We start from the raw sequence: 25,494 nt of genomic DNA, 5'->3' as shown, positions 1-25,494 counted from the left end.
CCAAGATCTGACTCACTGTTTTACAGAAAATTGAAAGGTACAGGCCTTGAAAACATTCCCAGTTTTAAGGGACACACGGATAAATAAGGTTTGCTTAGCAAAATTGAGATGGTGTTTGTTGACAGGCCTAGCAAAAGTTCAGAGGCACATTGTGCCTGTGTTCTCCTCCTTGGCAGTCAGTTTTCTGCACCTGAAATCCACCCCTCCTTCTTTACCTAATTTTCTGTAAAGGTAGGGGGACTCTGGAGCCCCCCGATCTTTACTCTGGCTTAAGTGGCTTTTATCAGGCAAACTGTCATCAGTTTGCAGGCGCACATTTATACTAACATGGGGACACAAAGGAGAATCTATGTTGAATAGAGACCTAGGAAGCTCTCCATTTTTAATTGATATCCAATACCTTTAATTGTATTTGCTTGAGAGAACTAACACAATTAATAACAACATCTGTATAGGAAAATGGGGATTGATCCTGAAATTCAAGAGTACTATAAGCAGCCTCATTGGCGGATGCAGGGAGAGAGTCTGCAGGCAATGGGGGTTTAGAGTATGGGCTGATTACAGGATTGGTCCCTCGCTTGCATAAATGTGCAGTCAATACACTAGAATTAGAATGGTCCTGTAAAAAGTGTTAGTTTTCAATATTAGTGATGTGAAACTATATCCCTCTCTGTTGCTACTGATCTGGTCCCATGTGTCACTCTCAAACCCATTTTTAATGTAGGATATAGGCACTGGCGCATCTGTTCTTCTGTTTTCAGTACAGTAAAATCTGAGTCTCACAAATGAGTAAGAAATCTCTGCTAAATTACTGTATTTTACAAATTAGCAAGTAAACACACACACAAGCAAAGATAATGAATTAAACATACTTTGGTCACTTCTTTTGAAAAATGTAGCTTAACTCAATTTATGAGAAGTCAATGTATACTAGGAAATGTATGTATCACATTTTATATAAATAATGAAGTCTTCATAGCATGAGACCTATAGCACCATTACATTTTTGCTGAGAATTTAAGGAAAAACCATTTTTGGGTTTAAAATGAAGTGCAAGAATAAAGGAAAAACAGGTTAGCAAAGTTTTACTGAAACTCTCTAAAGTATTTAAGCAGGTTCACATTTGTAGATAAAAAGAAAAAGAGACATCAAATGGTTCAGGTTGCTGGGTAAAGGACAATGAGGAATGTTCCCTGTATATAAATTAAGTTCTGAATTTTAAAATGTAGAGCACTTTCTGTCACCTTCAAAAATACTATCTTCTACAGTCACAGTAAAGAACAGTTTTGTTTAATAAAAGGCAATATTTAATTTCAAAATGCTATACATTTTTATAATTAACTATTATAATATATGTATGCAGAAGGTAAGAATATATAATCTACCACATACGTATGAAGAATAATTAACACAGTGAACTATTTTTCTTAATACCGCTGTCATCTGGAGGACTATTACATACGTTTTAATTTTAAAATATTTATTTCTCATGCTCTGAAACCTGGAGGTTTAACTGTAAGAATAAAAACAACAAATCTGAAGTCAAGTAGATACCAAAAAAATCTGAACAGTACTGCATTTGATTGAGGCAACCCAGAACAACCAGTATTTCACACATTTCTAGATAAGTGCAAGCTTGCCAGGTATGTCTAGAAAAGGGAAACAAAAAAAAATATTACCTGACCTACTCTACAATAAATTAGGTCAGGACCTGAAGGTGTCATTCTTTCACCAGGAGATACACAGTTGTGTCTTTTTTCATGACTGTCCTTGTTCACCATTATAGGTGCTGCTATAGGTGCACCAATAAAAAAACATTACATTCTTTGTAATGTTTGATTAAACACCTTCCCTATTTATTTGAATTATGCAGTATAAATTTGGGGGAAATAAAACAACTTTCTTTTCAATTACAGACTTAGACTACAGCTAACCCTAACCTAGAACAACATAGTAACTGAGTAGTATATGATTCATTTGAGGATCTCGTTAAACTATTCACTTTGAAGTTTTATGAGAAGATATGTTCTCACAACATACGTAATACACAGGATTACTTGGTCCAAAGTTAAAGCTACAACATGAGTGTAGTTTAACAGGTGATAGGTGAAAATAGATAAGCAGCACAGATGGTGTAAGTTATGCAAGTTATTGTGGGGAAAAGGCCCAGTGTGAAGGCTGAATTCAGTAAAGTAAATTAAAACTTTACCTGCTATAATTTCAAATGTACTTCTTTCCAGCCTACCTGCTATCTTCTGCTGTTCTGAAATAATGAATAAAGCAGTCTTTGAAATCAAAAATCACTTTGAAAAAAAATATATAAAGAATGTGTCTATAGGCACACTATTTATTCAGATGTGTAGAACTAATACCCTTCTCGGCTAGGATTTCTCCTGTCTTGTACTGTCTACAACTATTCTTTTTTTTGTTTCCTAACTTTGGCTTCACTAACTGTGTTCTAGAAACTATATTATCTGAATCACCTTTCACTTTAAAGAAATAGGATGAATTAAGCAGCATCTGAATGTATTTCACCTCATCTGATTTTTGAGACTGAGTGATCACATGATTTTCTCTTTCCTCCTCAAACACTGGACCAGCAGGATGATTTTCTATATGACACACAGGCTCTAATGTGTGTTTGGAAGATACATGAACACCATCACCTGCACCCCCCAAGGACAGCCTTCCTGTATTCTCAGCACTTGACCTAATTCTGTAAGGCAAACTGAGGTCCAGTGGTTGTTCATGGCAATCTGTAAATCTCTCTCTCATTCTTAAGGAGGAAGCCAGTGCTGGAGAGCTGAAAAAGTCTTCTGTCTGAATTGCACATTCTCTTGTAGCTGACTTCCTACCCCTATTTGGTGTCAAACCGTTCTGAGAAAATTGACTGTGTTCATCACATGTTTCTCTATTTGAAGACATCTGAGAAAATTCCAAAGTATCTGTAGAGATTTTTTGTTTAAACTTTCTTTCTACACTTGCATCTTTAGCATGGTTTTGACTGTAGAGGGATAAGCAAGTACTGCTATTATTGGGAATTTGCACTGGTAAAAAAGACTTCTGGGTTATAAAAAGCTCTTGACTAAGATCAACGCTGCTGCATATTGCTTCAGTTTTTGAGTTCATATGAGAAGCTGCCTTATCCCTCAGGGTTTCCACATTGAATTCATCTTCTGAGTCATAAGTTTTAATTTCCAGAGCTGCTGGACTAGATGACAAAAGAGGCTCTGTACTACTAGTGCAGCTGTTTATTTCAGTAGTGTTGGAGCCTAGTAAACAGCCAACAGGGACTTCCTTATCCAATTTCCTATGCTTTTTAAAACCTGCTATGATTCCACCACTAAAGTAATGCACACTAGAATCAAGACCTTCACGTCTGCAAGTTGTCTGAGACCAAGAACTATTTCTACAACTTAATTCATTATGTTTACCATTCTCAGTTACAAAAGAATTATGTGATGAGGGAAGGCAGAGACGTTTTTGTTTGCCTTGAGTATTATTCTTCTGAACCATTCTAGAATTTTTAGAATATTGTTTGTGATATACCTCTTTAGAGCTCTCTTCATTACCATCAATTACTTTGTTATCTTGAAATAGCTTTATTTTCTTTGCTTTCTTTTCAACAAAAGGCCAGGGGACAAAGGAGTTTTGCTTATTGCAAAAGGTTTTTTTTGTTGAATCCAAATGACTTTTTGCTTTAGTATCATGTTTGTTCTTTTTAAGAATTTGATTCTTTTTAAGATCAGTGTCATTGGCAGTGTTTTCTTCACACAAACCCACATTTTCCTTTCTGTTGCAAAGATCAGGCTTATTTTTCCTTTCCATTTCCTGTGTCTTCCATTCTCTTCCATGCTTTTTGGATTTGCCTTTCACTTTGCCATGATCTTTTCGGGGAGTTTCTATGTAATCAAGATAGCTTCCAAACTGATATAAAAGTTTAATTTCTTCATCTGGTTCAAACTGTGTAAGCTAAAAAAAAAAAGATATTAAGTATATAAGTAATGTAACAAACTTATCCAATATACAGTAACCTACGAAACAGTGTTAATACAATAGCACGTACTAGCTGTTCTCTGCTCCCATAATCCAAACACATCACATCATGTGTATAATAAGTGCTACAAACCTACAAAAGCCATGGGAAAAGTTGAATCTGACGTGCTGCTCCCACATCTGCACTGTGGCAAAAAAAATATTTTTCATACATTCTCTGACAAGCATGTATGATATATTAAATTCAAGGAAACTACATTAATGCAGTGTTAATTTGTTCACACTGAATATCTTTAATTGGCTGTGGTTTAGGTAGTTTTTGGCACATAGGTACTGATGCTGCAGCCAGGAAAAAATCACTAATATAGTAATTTACCCAGAAAATATTAGATAAGAGCATTCTTTTATTTTTATAATATAACCAAGAATGTCAAGGTTGTAGTAGTGGAAAACATCACTTCCTTGAAATCTGCATTTGGCTAGAAGATTGACATTTTCTTCTAAAGATGGGCATTGCTACAGTTATCTCAAGACACCTCGGGACTGGATTACTCTACATACACCTACACTAGGAGACTGTTCTCATAAGACATATACCATAAAATACACAGGAGTTGAAAAATGGCTAAGTTAACCTTCTTGTTGGAACCATATGTTTAGTCTAGTTTGACTTTATGGAAATATATCAATCTAACTGGATAATAGTCTTTTTTTGTGCCTGCAGCACTATCTATTCTGGAGAGGTTGTCAAAAACTCCAGTGTTCTTGTGCAGTAGATAAGACTTGTTAACCCCCTTATTCCTAAAATATTTTGCCCCAGATTGGTGCTGTTTGGAACGGGGCAGATATAGGCATAAATAAAGAGGAGAGTGGGAGGAGGGATCTGGAGTAGGGGAACAGCAGAACCCAGCCAGGGTCAGTTTAAGTAGAAACCGGGAGGCTGCAGCTACAGCCTGGATTTTGGGGCAAGCTTGGGAATAGTAAAAAAATGGGGATGATTGGGGGATGGAGTGGGAAAATGGTCTGGTAGAGCAGCTAAGTTTCCAGCCTGTAATGTGTAGAACGGGGAACCTGAGATTTTCCCTTCTCCCCAGAGTTAAGCACAGCCAAAAGACAGACAAACCAAACAAAAAACAATCAGGAACTTTATCTTCGTAAAGCTCATATATTTTAATCTCATTAGTTTTGGTGGGGGATCTCTGCCAACCTCCAGAACATCAGACAATCTCTCCCTTTGGGAAGTCCTCGCACCACTTTTTTTATTATTAGGATCTGGGTAAATAGCATATGTAGGATTTTTCCTGAATATGGTAGAAAGCCTCAAAATATGACAAAGGGGAAGGATCATGGCCTCTTTCACTTCTTATATCAGAAAGTATACAAGTAAAGCTCTGAGACAACTATGTCTGCCAGAAAATAAGGAGAAAGAAGGAGAGGGGAGTTGCCTAGGTAAGGGATGGCTGCGGAGATCCATTCTGAGAAGTTTCAGGGCTACGAAAGACTGGACTCATCAATGTGCCCTTACAGAGCCTGGGGTGTGAAATAGTTTTCACTCCCCCTCTCATGGGGCCCAGGGCTAGTTTAAGACAGCAGGTCAAGTTAAAGCAAAACTCAGCCTGGGTTTAAGCTCTCATGGCCCCATAGACATTGTAGGTATGACTACACTGCAATGTAAGCTCAGGGTTCGAACTCAGTCTCAAGTCTAACCCCCCTTCCATCTACATCCAACTCAAACTGACCCTGGGCCCTAGGCTTGATCCGGGGTGGGGGGTGGGTGGGGAGAAGTCATGTTGGAATTCAGGGTTCAAGCCCTATTGCTTTGCAGTGTGGACACAGCCCCACAGGACTTGTGCTCTGGGAGTCTGCCGAAAGTATTTCACAATCTCACAGCCAACTTCCTTTGTCCTCTGGATTGTCAAGTTTTTCCACACTGCACCATGAACAAAGGGCCAGAGCAGCCACATTTTGGGAGGGCACTAGGAAGTCTGGGATATGGGTGGTTGGACTAGGCCTGCATAATGCAGTGTAAACACTGGAGCCTCAGGTGCCAACAATTCCTAACCTGGTATTACAAATAAGTACAGACACTCAAGCCTTAAAGAACCCAGAGTCTGATATCTCAATTTCTATATGCCCTGGCTTACATTGCAGAGTAGACAAAACCCTATGACAGCTGGGGCATAAAGGAAATCCTCACCATGGAACTCCAGACCACAGGCATGCCTCTGCTGCAAACAAAAATACCCCCTGCAGTTAGCCAGTACAAAAGGGCTGCAGAACACCAATGAACTTCCCTCTAGTTCTTCAGGCTACATTCTGAATGGAGCTGTTCCTTTGAAACCACAATTTAGAGGAAACCCTTAATGGAAATAAGAAGAGTCTGAATCCACTGCTGGGAATCTTCCCCAGCCAGGTAAGAGACTCAAGAATATGTCTGCACGTAAAGGGCCAGATTAAAAGGTAGAGCCAAAATCAGAGGTGATGTGTAAGGGCTTCGCTACACTTGCAAGTTAGAGCGAGTGCATTAAAGCAGCCCCAGGTGCCCTAACTCACGACCCGTCCACACTGGCAAGGCACTTAGTGCGCCTGGACTCTGCAGCTGGAGCACTCCTGGTAATCCACCTCCACGAGAACCATAATGCTTGCTGCACCTCGGCTGAAACGCCCCAGCGTCAGTATGAACGAGGTGTTGCATTACTGCACTGCAGCCTCCGGAAACGTTCCATAATCCCCTTAAATCAAGTGGCCACTCTTGCCATTGTTTTGAACTTGGCTGTAGGAAAGCGGATATCCCCTTTCAAAGCTCCCTTTCTGACCGCCAGCATTCTTATCTGCTCCGGGATAAAACAACCATTAGTGTGGAATGTTGCTGCTGTGAGTGTGAGAGAGAGAGGGGGCACAAGGGAGGGGGGTTCTGCTGCTGTCTAAATTTACAAGACAGCATGCTGACATGCTCTCAGCCCCGCAAAAATCAACTCTCTCTCTCCTCCCACATACACACAACACACTCCCAGTCACACTCCACCCCACCCCCACTTGAAAAGCACGTTGCATCTACTTGCATGCTGGGATAGCTACCACAATGCACTGCTCTCTGTGGCATCACAAGAGCTGCTAATGTGGCCACGCCAGTGCGCTTGAATCTGACAGTGTCGACACACTGCAGCGCTTTCCCTACTGCACTCTCTGAGGGCTGGTTTAACTCTCAGAGCTCTACATCTGCAAGTGTAGTCATGCCCTAAGTGCGTACGAGCATAATTTAAGTGTAAATCACACTACAAGGTGAGTTGGGGGGTATAGCAAGAAGAGCTATTAATGCAGGATAGAACGTGTCAGTTAAAATAGCCACCAAGGATAAACTTCCTACACATTACAAAGTCAATTCCCTTTCCCCAGTCCTCAGATAAAAATGCTAACACCACACCTGCTCTCCAGCGGCATCTTCCTGCAAAGATGGTGATGACAAACAAGGGCAGCACTTGTATTTCTTTTTTTTTATTTTGCCTTTTGGAGCCATTTAGTTCGTCCAACAGGTGTATTCTAGAAATTTTTAAAAGTTGCTTTTAGAAAAAGTGATTCAGGTTTTACATTTATGTAAACAAATATGCCTTTTACAAGAAACATGATTCCAAAACACTTACATCATTTAGTACCTCATCTTGCAGTCCTTACTCCAGCAAAATGACCATTGACTCCAGTAGATATATTGGCAAAGTAAGGACTGCAAGATAGGGTACTTAGTATAAAAATGTTGAATTACAGGAAAAAGTAGCAGAAATCTGGGAGCAAGTTTTGAAGAGCCTCTTAAACTACATACTGCTTGTACTGTAACATGAGAGACAGGAGCCTTAAGTCTTGAGTCAAATCAATAGGGCACAAAACACTACATCTGGAAGCTTTCAACCACACTATTTTGTCAGCTTCTTAAAATGTTCTGGAAAAAGCGGCAAATGAGGAGTGACTCAGTCTATGTCTACACAAGGGGTTTTTTTATTTTGCCTTTCTCAGCTTCACTAGTAGCAGCTGCTGTAGACTGGATGGGGGCATTTTAAACACTATCGCGTCAAGCAGCACTCCCCGTTGCTACCATAGGTAGAGCTATACTAATGTAGTGTAAGAAAAAAAAGTCAGTTGTAGATAAGGCCTTAAAGAACAAAGGGTGCTGCAGGCTTTCAGGAAACAGCTTATCGTACAAAACCAGTAAAAACTCCAGATCAGGCCTGGGTTACAGTTACATGACCAATTGCAGGAAGAGTTTCAGGCCAAACTTTCCATCAAACTGTAATCAGCATGTAACAGTGTTGCGAGATGAGCCCAAGCTACAAAATTCAGATCTGGAGTTGAACAACTGTGAAGTCTGCAAGAATTTGAATCGCAGGGGTCCCACCGTAATGGGAGGTGTGGTATTTAACACACCTCCTCCCCTACCCCCAGTAATGGGGTAGGATATTAAACCCTCTCCCTGCCCCAGTAAGGGAAGGTGGTAATTAAACCCCCCTTCTTCCCCCAGCCCAGGGGGCTACACAGTAAGGGAGGGTGGATTAAACCCTCTCCCTGCGCCAGTGGAGGGGGTCACACAGTAAGGGGGGTAGGATATAAGCTCTCTGCCTGCCCCAATGAAGGAGGAGAATTACACAGTAATGGGGGGGGGCATTAAACCCCCTTCCTCCCCAGCCCAGGGGGTTACACATTAACGGGGGGATTAAACCCGCAGCCGACTGGGTTACACGATAATAACGGGGGGGTTAAGCCCTGTTCCCCGCCCCAATGGCGGGGGCTGCAGGTTCCTACCCCCTGGAAGGGACACAGCGCGCTCCTGTCCCTCCTGCAGGGCCGGGGTTTCGGTGCCACCTTGCAAGACTCTGGCTCGGCCAGCGGCGCCTTCCGCCCAGCCGAGCGCCAAGCGGCTGCCGGGTTTGAACGGCGCCCGCCACCGGCCCAGGGCCCCGCCCGCACTCTGCACTCCCCCTCCCTCCGGGGGCTGATACCGAGCGCTGGGACTGGGCCTGGCACGTGACAGAGAAAAACATTCATAACGCGGGGAGGGGGCAAGAGACCCGCGGCCCGGGAAACGGCCCGCACGCGCCACTGCTGTCCACTAGCGATCCTACCCGCCCGCGTGGGTCAAAAGAGCGGTGGCTGGCTTAATTAACACTTGCTATTCGATATTCAACCTCCCTAGGGGTTACTCTGAGCTGCTGCTGGACAGCCCCCCTAATGCAGCTTTACCTGTAGAAGCACTACTGGCCCTGGGGCCGCTGTTAATGATTGCAATGGACGATGCTGACAATTTGTGGTCTTCGATCTGATCTCCAGCAGCCCCATTTGGAGATAAAAATTTTCACATTACAGAGTCTGATACGGCCCTGCCTTTGCTCCCCTCGCTCGCTCTTTATGCACAGTTCATTGTTTTTCAATATACCTGTTTTGCCACTGCAAGCTTCCTTGTCTGTGAATCTTTTCAATCATTACCCTCATGGCATGCATTCAAAGTGACTCATTTCTTTCTCCTTTACCTCGGCTCCCGCACAAACTTAAAGAATTCTGCTGCTGTGTGTTTGTGCAAACGAGTTAGCTTCCCTCACCATGCCTCTCCTCTGCAGACTGCTAGGAGAGGTGAGGTCAGCTAACATGCTAGCCCGTGTTCCAACATGAATGGGATGAGCAGCATATCCAGACACCAGTCTGATAGTTTGTACTTCTGGCGTCAGTGACAAGTAGGAGTAGGGAAGTTTGTGCTGCTCCCACTGCACACTCTTCCTATTTCGAAGAGCTGCAATATGTTCCCTGCTACAAATTGGCTCTGATCCTAAATTCATCTAAGTCAGTGAGAGTTTTACCAGGATCCCATTAGCCTAGGAGGTACCAACCAGTATTTCTGCCCCTCCCCCATAGCATGGAAGGTAGAATTTGGCCTTTCAAGGTGCATAAACTACTCTCATTAACACAAATGGGATTTCCACAAGTGCATTAAGAAGTCAATACAGCTCAAAATGTGTTTTGTTTAGACTGCTAGCACCAAAAACTGCACTGTAGTTTTGAGTAGATGGTATGGGGGTAGGAGAAAGAGAGGGAAATAAGATGGCAATATGATACAATGTTAATAACGAAATTTGCAGTCCTGCAAATCCTCATGAGGAATTTTATTTCCCACAAGTATTTGCAATTTAGTGATACTCCCATAGGGAGTTTATAGACAAGGTTAATGCTTTAATGGGGGAAAAAAATTAACCTCATCAGCCAATATCTGAATGTCCAATGTTCTGAAACCAACATGAAATGATAATGCTAGCAAAACAAGCGACCTTCTTAACTTTGATATATTCTAAACTGCTAATTTGCTGATGGTGAATTAATGATTAACAATTAATTAAAACCACTCCCACTGGCTGAAATGCAAAAGGCTGGGTATGTAGCTGAGAAGAATGGGAAAGGATTTACAAACTCACTAAAAGTATGGTGGAATGCAGTATTTTAAAAAAGTTTAAGTTGTGGTTACTTTATAACACCACTGGGTTTTTTAATATCCTGTAAAGTTTAATTCCTTTTATAAGGACATCTCATTCTCTTGTTAGTACAAGATTAATCACAAAGGCATAATTTTTTACACATGCCTTTGTCATATTCTTAATTGTCCTTCTTTTAGCTTTATATTAGAGAGAGACAGTAGTTTCTCCTTAGTAGAGGCTACAACCAGCTTTCCATTTAGAGCTTGATTTTGCCACCACTCTACCGTTCTAAATCTTTTCAGAAAGAATTTTTTGTCTCTCAAATTTTGCATGCAGATCTTCAGCTAGTGGAAATTTTAAGAGGAAATGTTAAGAGGAATCAGACAACCCATTTCTCAGTTATGAAACTTAGCAAAATATAGGTGTACTTTAATGATACTATTATAGATATTTATATTCCAACTCTTGGGTCTCAGCTCAGTAGAGTGAGACAAAGCAATAAGGAGCTAAGGCCCAAGAATGAGAATTCCTTTGAAATTATACCTTCAGAGAAGCAGAATTACAAGTTAATTTTTCCTTCTCTATAGATACCATTCAGAAGGAATTTACTCTTGGCTCTTAGCTCGTTAGTGGCCTGAATCACGTTAGAGAGCTGAGACCCACAAGTTGAAAGCCAGTTAAATATCTCCAGAAATGCAGCATTATAGGTAATTATTCCGTCTTCACTTTGTGAAGGTTCTTCCAATGCTTTTTGACATTGCATAACCAAAAAAAAAAAAAAAAAAGGCCTGGCCTAGAAACTTCATGTTTTATTGAAGAGGAGGAAGGATGCTCCAGTGGGTAAGGTACTTGCCGGAGATCTGGATTAAATTTCCTGCACAGCCACAGGTCTCCTGTGGGCTCACATCCACAAAAGGACTTAGGTCAGAGATCCCCAAAGTGTGGGGTGCACCTTCTTTAGAGGGCGGGGGCGGGCGGGAAGGTTGGGGGGGGTGGGTCTGGGCCAGCCCCCTCGGTAGGGTCGCCAACTTTCTAATCCCACAAAACTGAACCCCGTAGCCCCGCCCCTTCCCCGAGGCCTTGTCCCCCGCTCACTACATTCCCCCACCCTCACTCACTTTCACTGGTCTGCACAGGAGGTTGGGAGGGGGGTGAGGGCTCTGCTGGGGGGTGCAGGCTCTGGGGTGGGGCTGAGGATGAGTGGTTCAGGGTGCAGGAGGGGGCTGCGGGTTGAGGCACGGGGATGGAGTGCAGGGGTAGTGAGGGCTCCATCTGGGGGTGCAGTCTCTGGGGTGGGGCCAGGAATGAGGGGTTCAAGGTGCAGGAGGGGGCTCCAAGCTGGGGCTGGGGCAGAGGGATTCAGGGTGTGTGGGGGGGGGCTCTGGGAAAGGGGTTGGGATACAGGGGGTAAGGGCTCCATCTGGGGGTGCAGGCTCTGGATAGGGCCAGCGATCAGGGATTTGGGGTACAGGAGGGGGTTCTGGGTTGGGGGGGGCCTCAGAGCTGGGGGTAGGGACTCGGGGTTGGAGTGTGGGCTTATCTTCGGCGGCTCCCCATCAGTAGCGCAGCAGGGGAGCTAAGGCTTCTTGACTGTCCTGGCACTGCGGACCGCGCTGCACCCCGGAAGCGGCCAGCAGGTCCAGCTCCTAGGCAAAGGCATGGCAAGCGGCTCTGTGCGCTGCTCTCGCCCACAAGCACCGTCTCCGCAGCTCCCATTGGCCATGCAGAGCTGGTGCTTAGGGCGGGGGCAGCGTGTGGAGCCCTGTAGCCCCCACCCACCTAGGAGCTGGACCTGTTGGCCGCTTCTGGGACACAGCACGGAGCCAGGAGAGGTAGGGACTAGCCTGCCTTAGCTCCGCAGTACTGCCAAACGGACTTTTAATGGCCCGGTCGGCGGTGCTGACTGGAACTGCCAGGGTCCCTTTTCGATTGGGTGTTACGGTCAAAAACCAGACACCTGGTCACCCTACCTCTCAGGGGGAAGGGAGGAAGCACCACCCAGCCCCTCCTCACCCTGAGCTCTGCTCCAGCCTGGTCACCAGCCTCCGTGTGGCTCTGCACCTGGCTGTGGGCCCAGCTGCGGCTCCGCTCCTGCCCCAGCCTGAGCTCCCAGCCATGGCTCAGTCCATAGCCTCGCTCCCAGTCCCATCCCTACAGCCCCAGCCCCTTACCCCTCTTCGTGTCCCTGCCCCCAGCCACATCCTGCTTTAGGCTGGGAGGCAGGGGGACATGGACAGAGGTAAGGGGAAGTCTAGCCCTGTAAAGTCTGGGGACCACTGCCTTAGCCATTGCAGTGCTGAGTGTCATGGTGCCTAGAAAATCACAGGAACAGCACTGTGAACCACAAACCTGAGTTAGGTACCTAGGCTCCCTATACAATGAACTGAGTGGGGAAGACACCTTAGAACACAATCCACAAAAGCCAGCGCTCTAGACAGGGAGCCACCTAAGCTAGCCAATGGGATATCCTGACGACAGGGGTATGTCTCTCTCAAGCCTTGTCTCTCTCGAAAATAAGTGCCCAACTCAGACTTTGTGGATCATAGTGTTGTTCCTGGAATTTTTTTAGGCACCATGACACTCAGCATCACAATGCCTAAGTCCCTTTGTGGATCTCATGCTCTGTACCTCAGTCCCCCATATGTAAAATGGGGATAATAGCACTTTCCTACTTCAGAGAGATGATGGGAGCCACAGCCACCAACTTTCCTTTGTGCCGGGGATGCTTGATCCCCAGCTCTGCCCCAGGCCCCACCCCCACTCTTCCCCTAAGGCCCCACCCCCACCTGCCTCTTCCCACCCCTACCCTGCATCTTCCTTCCCCGTTCTACCCCCCCCCCCAGAGCCTCCTGTAAGCCGCAAAACAACTGATTGCGGCGGATGGGAGGGAGGGGGAAGTGCCGATCGTTGGGGCTGCTGGTGGGCAGGAGGCGCTGGGAGAGGTTCTGATAGGGGGGCTGCTGGTGGGTGCGGGTCCTGCTTCCTAATCCAATTTCAGGTCCCATGGTGTCTTCTCCAGTCCCTCTAGGGTCTGTTCTTGTCTCTACCCTCCCACACCATTCCCCAGCTCAATGGCAGCTGCTCCAGCTCCCCTAGGTCCTGTTTCCCTCAATGCTCCCCTCCCACCTGGGGCATGCAAGAGTTTATATGGTGCAGCAGAGCCCCCAAATATTTCCATTGCGGGGGTGCTAACCCACCCTCCTGGTTCCACGGCCCCTGTGGTATACAGTGTGACAGGTTTGGTCACAGAGATCCCCTAGGACTGTCACCTGATGTGCTGAAATTACCTCTGAGCCCGTTTTCCCTGCCAGTTTGGGGCTTGAAAAACCCTGTCTTGTTGAGCCAGACACACTAGCCTGCTGCAACACAGACCCAGGTTCATGCCCACAAAGCTGCAGACTTAACCTGCTGAGCTGTTTTCAGTTATCTCTTTCCAGCACCCAGTTCCCAATGGGATCCAAACCCCAAATAAATCAGTTTTACTCTGTATAAAGCTTATACAGGGTAAATTCATAAATTGCCCTTTATAACACTGATAGAGCTGTTTGCTCCCCCAGGTATTAATCACTTACTCTGGGTTTATTAATAAACAAACGTGATTTTATTAAATATAAAAAGTAGGATTTAAGTGGTTTCAAATAATAACAGACAGAACAAAGTAAGTCACAAAGCAAAATAAAACACGCAAGTCTAAGCCTAATACATTAAGAAACTGATTTCAGGGAATCTCTCCCTCAAAGATGTTCCAATAAGCTTCTTCCACAGACTAGACTCCTTCCTAGTCTGGGCCCAATCCTTTCCCCTGGTACAGTCCTTGTTAGTTTCAGCAGACATCTCAGGTGGTAAGCAGAGGTATTCTCATGACTTGCAGCCCCGTTTGTCCTGCTCCACCCCCTTTTATACTTTTGGTACAAGGCAGGAATCTTTTGTCTCTCTGGGTCCCCACCTCTCCTTCTAAATGAAAAAGTACCAGATTTAAGATGGATTTCATTATCAGGTGACCCCTAGTCTCCATTTTTCCTGGGTTGGTCCACACGTACACACAGGACGGCTTGCAGGTAAATAAACCATTTACAACCAATTGTCCTAGTCAATGGGAGCCATCAAGATTCTAAACCACCATTAATGGCCCACACTTTGCATAATTACAATAGGACCTGAGTTATACTTCATATTTCTAGCTTCAGATACAAGAATGATACATGCATACAAATAGGAGGAATATATTCAGTGGGTTATAACCTTTGTTATGATACCTTACAAGAGACATTTTGCATAAAGCATATTCCAGTTGCATCATATTCACACTCATAAGCATATTTCCATAAAACATATGGAGTGCAACATCACATACAGTACATCCTCCAGAGACTGTAGAGATGCTAGGCTTCCTCTACATTCTTTATGCAGTCTATTTTTCTGTGAGGTGCTGCATATTGGGAGAGACAGTAGTTTCTTCATAGTAAAGCTTTCATGGTGGATTGTAACAGCTGCTTCATGAATTTCTAAAAAATTGCAACACCAGCTTTCCCCAGTAGGGGGCAAGTCTGTGTGCTGGCAGAACACAGGAGAGAAGGGATGGCTGCATCCGTTTTGCTGCCGGCTCAGAAGAGCAAGCAACACCATCCCTAGCAAATTTTTTACAGTGCTGGCAACAATGCATTGGATGGTATTCATTAATGATTTGCTGAGATTTAGGAACTCTGGGAAGGTTTTTGGGAGAGTAGCAATGAGGAAATGTCAATGATGTTCTGGATAGAAAGATCATCAAATGGTAATAACTCCATCACAACTAATCTTACACAGATTTTAATGGTACCTCAAAGGTTAACATTTTGTCTCGTTACCAAATGTCAGCTCCACTAGTCCTATATGTAACAATATTTTGACATACAGTATATATTTTTAGCACAAAGTTTTTCCCTTAAATTTGGTAATTTTTTGTGTTAGAAAAGAATAAAACAAAAAGTTCAGAACTTACAAATAACAAATAAGCCTAACAATTCTCCCTGTGCCTTTGGTAATGTGAATCACCATTACATATATACAATGAGGCTTTCTATCACAACTTAGTTGCTTTTCTCTGAGGCTACATATTGTATTGTATGTGCTGTGCCTCTGGTAGTGAAAAACTTAGAAGGAAAAGTGGCCTTAACTCAGCCTCTACATTTGTGGGCCCAGAACTGCATTCCCAATTGTTTGAATATTCCTGAACTGATTTCTGCACCCAACCCAAATCGGATCGTTCGGTATCTTTCTCATTTGCATGCTTAGTTCTGGACACACAAATTTAGAGGCTGCTATTGTAAATTTGGCTAGGATTGTCCCTTCAGCTTATGTAACAGGTGTTGTATTATTTAAAAAAATATATTTTTGGCCATCTTTTTAATCACAGACAACTATCATGTGGCTTTACCCAGCTGTGGTACAACCCCTATCTCCAAGACTGTCACTCTCCGAGACAAGGCAAACTGGTTATGCCATAAAATCCAAGGCCTAATCCTTGGTGATTCAGGAAAAGTCCGTGTTTTCAAAAAGGTCTTGCTTTTTTTCTTGATTTCCTTTATCTCTGCAAATATAGTTTGTACAGGTGTCACTAGATATTCCATTTGGAATGTCCATTCTATTTGTTAATCTTTTCTTTAAAATGTTTTTGCATGTGTTTTTGTTTACAGTTTTCTCCTGTCATCAGTAAATAATCTACATTTTATTTTATCACCCTTATCTCCACTGCTTAGGGCTTACTTTAAAGTTTCTAGGACATTGGACTCTGTAGTGTAAGTATAGGATTACAGTAGAATATGATTTAAGAGATATTGGGATCATTCAACTATACGGATCAAAAATTGCTTTCTAAAACCCTTATCTTATCTGTGCTAGCTTGTTTGCTCTCCCTTAGCCTAGTTAGTTGGGTTTTCAGTTGTAAGGATCAGAGTAGAAGTACATTCTTTGTATACAAAGGAATTTCAAACTTTCCTGAGTGCAACTCAGCTGCAAATAAAGAATATTACAGGTTGGTAGAATATCAACTGGAGTCTAATATTGACCTGGCTTGGCATAAAATGCCTGGCAGGACTCAGGGCCAGATTTTCAAATGTATTTAGGCACCTAAAGATGCAGATAGGCATCTAATGGAATTTTAAAAAATGCCTAACCAGGTTAGGTACCTAATGCACTTAAGCACCTAGTGGGATTTTAAAAAGCACCTATCTGCATCTTCTGACCTGTCACAGGATGCTTCTTGAGAGTGTTTTCCAAACACAGTAAGTGACCACACCATACTTTACTATATCCTTTCAGAAGCCTAGAGAGTTATTTACATACTATTTACAGTCAGTAGCCAGTTTCCCTCACTTGCTTCTGTGGAAGGGTACAACATTAGCAGCAACCAGTTCTATCTATTCCTGCCTCCCTTCAGGCTGCCTACTCTTCTCTCTAGCCCCATCTTCCTGTCTGCTTACATAGACCCAGATGCTGGGGATTACTTCCACTCAATTAGCCCTTCAGCTGTATCTCTACTCAGTTCGTTGGCACCCTCTGCCAACTACCTGTCTTTCAGTCAGGTCCCAATTAATGTGCACTGGTGGGGTTTGAGTGACAGGGTGCTGAGCCAGCTCATGACTCCGCACACCCTGTTAAATACCTACATAACTTTAACAATCTGGCCCTCAGTCCTTCAAGAGTACGCTAGTTATCCATTACTGATAACAGTCAGGAATGGGTGCAGCTGAACTTGTGCTGAAAACAGTTTAACTACAAACGAAGATGGACCCACTGTTCAGCGCTTTTTAAAACAAGCGAGTTTGAACCCCACTGCAGTTAAATGTCCTGGTGTAGACAATGATCAACATTGATATTTTGTTTCTATAGCTGGTGTCTGCTTCAAGCTATTTTTTTTTTTATGTAAGCAAAAATAGCTCAGCCAGTTCCAAGAATTACATGAAGGAAAAAAACATTGTTTTGCCCATTTTTTTTTTAAAAAAATCTTACTACTGTTTAATTGAGAAGTTCTAGCACCTCCATGCTTTCAAAGAAGGAATTAACAAAGGGGTGGCCTTTGTCTCAGCACTGGGTCTTTTGTTGTTTACTTACAAAACTGCCTAATTTTGGTCACGTTATAAGAAAAATCCTAGACTGCAAATGCTCAATAGTGACTTGTTAGCTTGACAGCTAAATTCTCTGACGATTCCATCTGTAGTGAGCATGATCCAATGCAGAGCTGCAAGGGCTGAGCAGGATTTTCCCTGCAATTACTGCTCCCAAGTGCTGCAGGCCACTGGGCAGAGGAATGGCGAGCAGAAAGACTCTCTCTTGCTGGCACCCACCAGCCGCATGGAAGAGGAGGAGGAGAATGCAGCCTGAATAAAATACAGCGGGGACAAGAGCGGGACTAGAGGTAGGGCTAGAATAGTACTCTGAAAAACCAGGCCCTGGGCATCTCAAATTGGGCACCCAAAATGAATGGGCACTTTTGACCTTAATCTATCTGTGCCTCAGCACAGCCTCTGTAAATGGGGATAATAATGCCTTAATAGACTCTGCCCTTTCCTAACTTTGGAGTGCTTGACGTTATAACTTTAATGTTCTTTTAACATAGTTTCTATGCGTATTATATATAACAGTGCTCTATGGATATTTAGGCTTTCACAATGTATTGTTTTACTAATAGTCAAGCCTAAGTTTTGAAAGCACCATAGGGCTTATTGTCAGAGAAATGAGCCTGAGGCTGGGATTTTGACAGGTGTCTAAAGACAGAGGTGTCCTATTCTCATCAAATTTCAATGGGAATTAGGCATCTAACTACCTTAGGAACCTTTTAAAATCTCATCCTAAATTTTTGTCCTTTTTTACAGTAGAGCCATGTACAGTTAAGATGTGACAGTTTCTGTTAAATGATGTTGACATTTTTTAAATTTCTGGGGTAAACAGAAACAACCTAAACCTCCTTAAATAGGAGCTGCACCTTGCTTATGACAGGACTCAATTAGATTCCCCCAGAATATCAATAGAATACAGAGAGGTGTTTGGGATTTGTTTGTTTGTTTTTAGATTGGCTGGTCAAAAAAGCTTTTCCAAACACTAAATGAACCCAGAACTGAATTAAAACTAGTAAGAAGTGTCACTGTCTGAAGACTGACAGATGCTTCAACATTGTTGTTAGTCATAAATAGACCTCTGAGGCAGAGTTCAACCACCTGGAGTCTGACATGTACATTTAAAACCTTAACTCTAACTTTTTTCTTGTCTGAGAATACTAATTAAGTCCTGATCCAGGAAAGCTTCCTTTTACAGGACAGGTTAAGCATGTGCTGTCCTGAATCAGGAGTCTTATGCTATATAGAACTGTGCCTCACTTAATGGACAGTGAGTCATGAAAAGTCCTTCAACCTCAAGATCAACTAGAAAACATTTAATTGTTATATACTAGCATCTCAAAGAGCAGGCTACAAATTCCTGTTTAGATAAAAACAAATGCTGGAGTCAATTATATTAATTCCACTAGAGGAGTTTCACATACACAGGCTATCACTAGATGTTCATACAGTTATTTCTGTTGATAAATGGGGCCAATTGATAGAATGTCTTTCAAAAGGATTACTGATAACACTGCTCTACAGGCAAAATGCTTCTGAAATAAATGTAGTCAAACTTTACTAATTCTGGGTCACTGTGAACGAAAATGATGCTTAAAATTGTTGATTGGCTCTAGTTTTCAAGATATGCTATTGGGTCAGTATATACGACCCTTGACTTGGGAATGACGGAGGATAAGTGAGTTATAAAGGGAAGGGATCTCAATTTAAACCAGAAATGACTAAAATACATTTTTGACTGGATCTATGAATAAATCTATGACTGGGTTTGGACAGTACTTGCTTTTTAGGCAAAACAATGAATGATGCAATCTGAAGCTGGTACTGCGTCATACATGATATGAATTGCATCATGTTATTCCTAGAAGTCATGGATGATGCAATCATAACGAAGCTTACATCACTCTGCTGAACAAATTGCCCTATATCAACTCTAGAAATCATACAGTGTCGTGCTCTCTTATTTGTCAGTGTTTGATTTTGCAAAGGGACACATTTCTGTTTAGCCAAAATGAGCAGAGATGCCTCGTACTTGTGTGAACAGTGCAGATAACTTCTGCTATGTTTGTGGTGAAGTGACTTTTGCATCACAAAAGCGCAGTATAACTACTATGGTTAAGAAAGCCTATCACCTTTATTTTGGCTGCAAAATTGGAGATCAGGACAAGACCACACATATGCTGCAACACTTGTGCAACAAATCTTGGCCAGTGGTTGAACAGGAAAAGGAAATCTATGCCTTTTGCAGTGCCAATGATTTGGAGAGAGCCAACAGATCATACCAGCAATTGTTACTTCTGCATGGTGCCTCCGGTTGGGAAAGGTGTGTCAAAGAAGAAAAAGTGGACTGTGCATTATGCAAACATGCCATCAGCTATACACCCAGTACCCCACGGAGAAGAACTGCCAGTTCCTGATGCACCAGAATCATTCTCACTTGAGTCAGACAAGGAAGAGGATGAAACTTCTGGTCCTGAACCATCAATGTCACAGGACCCACATTTTCTCCCATCCTCCTCCTCTGAACCACACCTCATAACACAAGGTGAACTGATGACCTTGTCAGGGATTTGGAACTACCCAAGAGTAAGGCAGAGCTGTTGGGCTCCAGACTACAGCAGTGGAATCTCCTGGCAGGTGATGTTAAGGTTTCCATGTTCCGTGACCGTCAAAAGGATCTTGTCCCATTCTTCTTCATGGAAGGTGATCTTGTAGCCTGCAACAACATCGATGGTATGATGGCAGCCCTCAACATTGTTCACGATCCAGATGAGTGGAGACTGTTCATTGATTCATCGAAGACTAGTCTTAAAGGTGTTTTACTGCATAATGGCAATGTTTTGCCATCCATTCCAGTTGGTCATGCAGTCCGTAGGAAGGAAACCTATGACAACATGAAACAACTTTTGAGGTGCATAAACTATGACCAACATCAGTGGCAGCTTTGTGGCGATTTGAAGGTTGTTGCTCTCTTGCTTGGTCTGCAGACTGGATACACAAAGTACTGCTGTTTTCTCTGCAAATGGGATAGTCGTGCAAGAGATTCCCACTACATCAAGAAAGATTGGCCACTCCGACAGTCATTGGAGCCTGGGAGGAAAAGTGTTCAGCATCCACCACTTGTTGAATCAAGGAAGATTTTGTTACCACCCTTACACATCAAGCTGGGTCTGATGAAGAACTTTGTCAAGGCCACTGACAAAACACAAGCAGCTTTCAAGTACCTCCGTGGAAAATTTCCAAGGTTAAGGGAAGCTAAGATAAAGCAAGGTGTCTTTGTTGGTCCTCAGATTCGTGAACTTCTTCGAGATGATGCATTTGACCATGCACTGTGTGGCAAGGAAAAGACGGCATGGAAAGCCTTCCAGTTAGTGGCAATAAATTTTCTCTGAAACAACAAGGCAGACAACTACAGGTTGTTGGTGGAAAACCTCCTCAAGGCATACAAAAGCCTTGGTTGCAACATGTCACTAAAGATACATTTCTGCACTCTCATCTAGATTTTTTTCCACCGAACTGCGGAGCAGTGAGCGACGAGCACGGCGACCGATTTCACCAGGACATTGCAACAATGGAGAAACGCTATCAGGGCAAATGGAGCCCAGCAATGCTTGCAGACTATTGCTGGACAGTGACAAGAGATGCTCCATTTAATGAATACAAGAGACAAGCCAAGAAGCGCCGAGTAGACACTGAATAGGACTAAACTATGTACATAATAGTTTTTTGCCTTTTGTTTCATAATCAATTTTATTTATATAACCCTTTTGCTGATATTTAAAGTGTTACATAAACTGGACAGGTGAAATATTATCATGTAAAGCAACCATAAACACATGAAAAGACCTAGGTTTACAATTTATGATTAAAACTCTACTATCTACACAAGATACATAGACATAAAATGTAAAAACGTAAATATCTTAGGAACAGTAGCCAATCAGTTGTTTTAATGGTCATATTTGAATTCAGCACATCAAAATACATAATAAATAGCACATTTTATCTCTGAAGCAGACGACTTCTCAAAAATTGTAGACTAGTGTAATCTAATGGGGGCAGATTCATGCTAGCTTTTTTGTCCAGATACTAAAATATATTATTTCACAATATATTTTACTATGCTGATGGCGCCATAAGTACCATCTGTACAAGATTCTCATTCTTCGGTCTCAGTTCCCTAGTTCATAACAGGAAGAATTCCCGAAGCTCCAGAGGGTTTGGTCCCAAAGGAAACAGAAACTCCAGGAGCACAAGTCACATAATGGTGGTCACATGCCACTCTTGGAACCTTCCAGACAGTTCTTTCTTGATTGTATTATTTTCTATCAGGAGCTTCTGTCACTGTTCTGACTCTTCAATCCAATCAGCATCTATCCTGCTCTTGCTATTCTTTGGGTCTCTCTCTGGCTGGCTTCCAGTCTAGGCTAGTCCTTGTTATTCTTTTATTTTAATAACCCTGTGACTCTTTAGCCAGTGGTCCAGAAACACCATTAAGATGCCAATTTCCACAAACCCTGAAGAAACCCTGGTTCCATGTCTCAAGTCTTCCTGTTTAGTACTGAGAGATTTGGTGCCTTTCTTGCACTATTTATTTCTGTGACTGTGCCTCAATACTTTTTTGCTTCAGCCAAAATGTCAAGGGCTCCTTGAAAATTTTTTGTTTCAGTCAATGACACATCTGACATTCGCTGGATAAAATATCCTCTTCCCAAAAAAAAAAAAACCACTAAAAAAATCCATTTTCCATACACTCTTTCTCCCCTCAAATCCCATCAGTTCCATATGGTCCCCCATCCTAAATCCATAGATATTTAAAACAATTCCAGGTCAGTTTTTGTGTTTATGAAGGACGGTATATACCTGATGTAATTAAGGCTTCAGCAAACTAGCTGTCTGTGTGCAAGCAGGCTTCTCTATTGAGAGCTACTGTGACCTCTGGCTGCAAGAAGGGTTGGCTCAACAGTGTATGAGGCAGTATGATCTAGTTTCTAGTAAACTGAACACGGCATTAAAAGCAAGGGACTTATGTGTTCTTATCCTGCCTCTGACAGCTGTTTGCATTGCTAGCACTCAAATACCTCAACTGGGGTGGGGCTCCATTGTGGTAAGTACTGTACAAACACATAGTAAGAGACCGTCCCTAACCCAAGGAGCTTACTGACTCCTGCTGTGGCCCTAGTCAAGTTATTTAGCCCAAAATTTTCACATCAGCAGCTTCTTGGAAAATGAGTTCAGTTTCATTTAAGTGTCTGTCTAAATGTGCATTCAGGTGCCTAATTTAAAGCAGAGAGCTAAGGATGCAATTTTCAAAACAAGTTGCCTAATTTACCCCGTCTGAAAAAAGACGATGAAAAACAAGGCAATCTAGGGTTTTGTTAAATGGACAAATGTCCCTTAAAACCGTTTAAAATATTCACAATTATGCACTGATCCCTGAACAACCAATTAACCTCTACTTCTCTTTATGTGCAAGATGATGGAAATAGCCTGAAGAACTACCATCTCCCCACTTTTAATATAAAATGAGTCAGTTCAGTTTTGGTGAAGCCTAAAGCAATATCTTGCTGAGATCTTAACCCCAAATTCTTAGTATCCCTGCGAGCAGTGGATTTGATAGGCACTGGACTAAATTTGTTTCTGTGTACAGGAAGATAACCTCAATTCTGTTTAATTTTGCTCCTTTCCACCATACAACACTAAAATAACAAGGAAAATATTTCTATGAAAATATATAGGTTCCATATATTGTATTTCATTCTCACTACTGAGATACACACACAAAACCTTTTCTGTGTAAAAAACAAAAACAAAAAGACCTGTTTTTTTGTATAAGTAAAAGTTAATTATAATTACTTTTCCTGTGTGTATTTTAGCAAATTTGAAGACTAATATTTTATTCGAATTGCATTTGCTCTTTGTACAGAAAAAGTTGCCATACAATTTTTTTGGACAAAATCTCCAAATCAAAATGATCTTGCCAAACCGTTTAAGGTACTGTACATGAATAAATAACCTATACTTCACTTGTGGTTTTACAGACATTGGTCCTGAATTTGCCAAGACTTACGCATGTGCTTAACTTTACACTTTGCATTTAGTCCCTTTGATTTCACAGAGATAGCTCCTGTGTATAAAGTTAAGCAAATGCATAAAGGTTTGTAGAATTAGGGCCTTGTTTTCTCTTCTCTCTCTTATTTTAAGGCTTGGAGGTATTAGATTTTTATCAGTAAATGTTGTTTTCCCCATACCCACATAAAGTGAGGAAAATATATTTACATCTATAACAACTGAAAATTATAGAGAGGCAAAAGTAAGAAAAATGCTGCTTGAGAACTCTGTTTTAAGGATGTAAGGATATTTACTTTATATATGCTGACAATTTGTATTTGAATGTTTTACCTTTTGAATGTCAACATCTACAGTAATTAGCCTGATATCCCCATAATTTTGCACAACTGTGAAAATGTAAATTGATCAAAATAGAATATGCTTAAAATAAACATTGATATTACTTACTGAAATGACATAAAAATCAAATTCTGCTAAGTCTACTTATTTTGGCTTTTATCCTACATTCAGGCTGTGAGTTCACAGCATCCAAATGTCACAAACCTGAATGATACCATAGAAAGATTTTTTAAAATGTATTTTTCTTTAAAATTTATAGCTCAGATCCTTCAAACACTTAAACGCAGGAATCATCCCATCAAAATTAGTGGAACTACTCACCTACCAAAAGTTATGCAAGTTTGCAAGTTCCTTCAACTCTTCAACATATTCCACTGCTACCATTTGCAGACAAAAGGTTCCGATCTTGTTTGCCTTGAGCACCTAAAATCACCATCAAAGTCAACGGAGTAGAAGTTGATGGAGTTTTCTGTGCACAAATAATTCAGGACTGGGCACCATCTCAAAAAATGATCCTAGATTAAAAAACCACCACCACCACCAACAGAAAAACAGAAAGTTCCTTCCTCACCAAGTGCAGAACTATTTTTAAAGACTGCTTAAAAATGTTGAAGTGGCCAGTTTATATCTACCTTTCCAGGGGAGAATTAATTTCTTTTTAATGGTTGCTGTCAAGCCACTAAAAAAATTAAGCACGATTTTAAAAAGTACGTAGATGTAAAATACAAGTAGTAGCACGTAGGGTGACCAGGTAGCAAGTGTGAAAAACAGGGACGGGGGTGGGAGATAATAGGTGCCTATATAAGAAAAAGCCCCCAAAATTGGGACTGTCCCTATAAAATCATCATCTGGTCACCCTAGTAGCAAGTATCCTGCAAGCACTTATGCACACGCTCAATTTTCATGACACGCGGAGTTCTGTGAGACTATCCGTGAGCTTAATAGTAAGCAAGTGCTTAAGGCTTTGCAGGGTGGGGACACCCCCCCCCGAAAAGCACACGACATCTCTCATCTAAAGCGCTGGGGCCCGGAGGACGCCAGCCGCTGGCAACCCCCGCTGAGACCAGCACAGGGGCAGCTTCTCCCCGCCGCTGCCTTCCTCCCAGCTCGGGCCTTTTGCCTCTGAAACACTTTCCACAATGACACCATCTGTTTGTGTAGAAAATCGCCCCCCCAACGCCTGCCCGCGAGCCTGTCGCGTCAGGGACACGGGGACTCCCCGCCGCCCCACGCGGTTATTTTACAAAACACGCCGCTTTAAACCCCGGCCTGCCGGAAGGGGTGAGAGCGGGGCCCAGGGCGGGCTGGACGCCCTGGCCTATGACGGAGAGACCACGCAGGCAAGGGCTCGGCGGAGGCCGTATTAGCAAACCGGGAAGTGGGCTCATGCCCGCCCCGCAGCCCGACTGCCCGGGCAGGCTGTGTCAGGGCTGGGGGGCGCGAGGCCGGCCTGTCTCGCGAGGCTTGTCGTCGGCCATTTTCCCATTGGCTGGCGCTGGCGGAGGAGGTGGGGGCCGCGGCGCTGCCCTCGCGGGGTGGTGTGT

General features: G+C 42.7%; 1 protein-coding gene across 4 annotated transcripts; it reads right to left on the bottom strand.

Moving 5' to 3' along the window:
- Positions 1-804: 804 nt before the first annotated feature.
- On the bottom strand, positions 805-25,295 carry LOC117877162. Of its 4 annotated transcripts, XM_034769996.1 has the most exons (4): positions 24,272-25,295; positions 7,421-7,536; positions 3,550-3,972; positions 805-2,263 (listed from the first exon to the last, which is right to left on the bottom strand). In XM_034769996.1, exons 2-4 carry the CDS (start codon positions 7,511-7,513, stop codon positions 2,249-2,251), a joined length of 531 nt encoding a protein of 176 aa, XP_034625887.1. In that variant the 5' UTR covers positions 7,514-7,536; positions 24,272-25,295; the 3' UTR covers positions 805-2,248. The 4 variants fall into 4 exon arrangements, with proteins under 4 accessions (XP_034625887.1, XP_034625884.1, XP_034625885.1 ...); XM_034769993.1 differs by having other exon boundaries at positions 805-3,972; XM_034769994.1 differs by lacking the exon at positions 24,272-25,295 and adding an exon at positions 8,788-8,931 and having other exon boundaries at positions 805-3,972.
- Positions 25,296-25,494: the final 199 nt, after the last annotated feature.

The sequence above is a fragment of the Trachemys scripta genome, chromosome 4, assembly GCF_013100865.1.
Source record: "Trachemys scripta elegans isolate TJP31775 chromosome 4, CAS_Tse_1.0, whole genome shotgun sequence".
Lineage (NCBI taxonomy): Eukaryota > Metazoa > Chordata > Testudines > Emydidae > Trachemys > Trachemys scripta.
The sequence above is the reverse complement of the archived record's forward strand: the minus strand, read 5'-3'. Positions and strand labels throughout refer to the sequence as shown.

Excerpts from the sequence above, each read along its gene's own strand:
- LOC117877162 (XM_034769993.1), bottom strand. The coding sequence starts at position 7,513 with ATGGCTCCAAAAGGCAAAATAAAAAAAAAGAAATACAAGTGCTGCCCT. Across the intron at positions 3,973-7,420 it reads AAGATGCCGCTGGAGAGCAG|CTTACACAGTTTGAACCAGA; the intron begins GTGTGGTGTTAG and ends TTTTTTTTTTAG.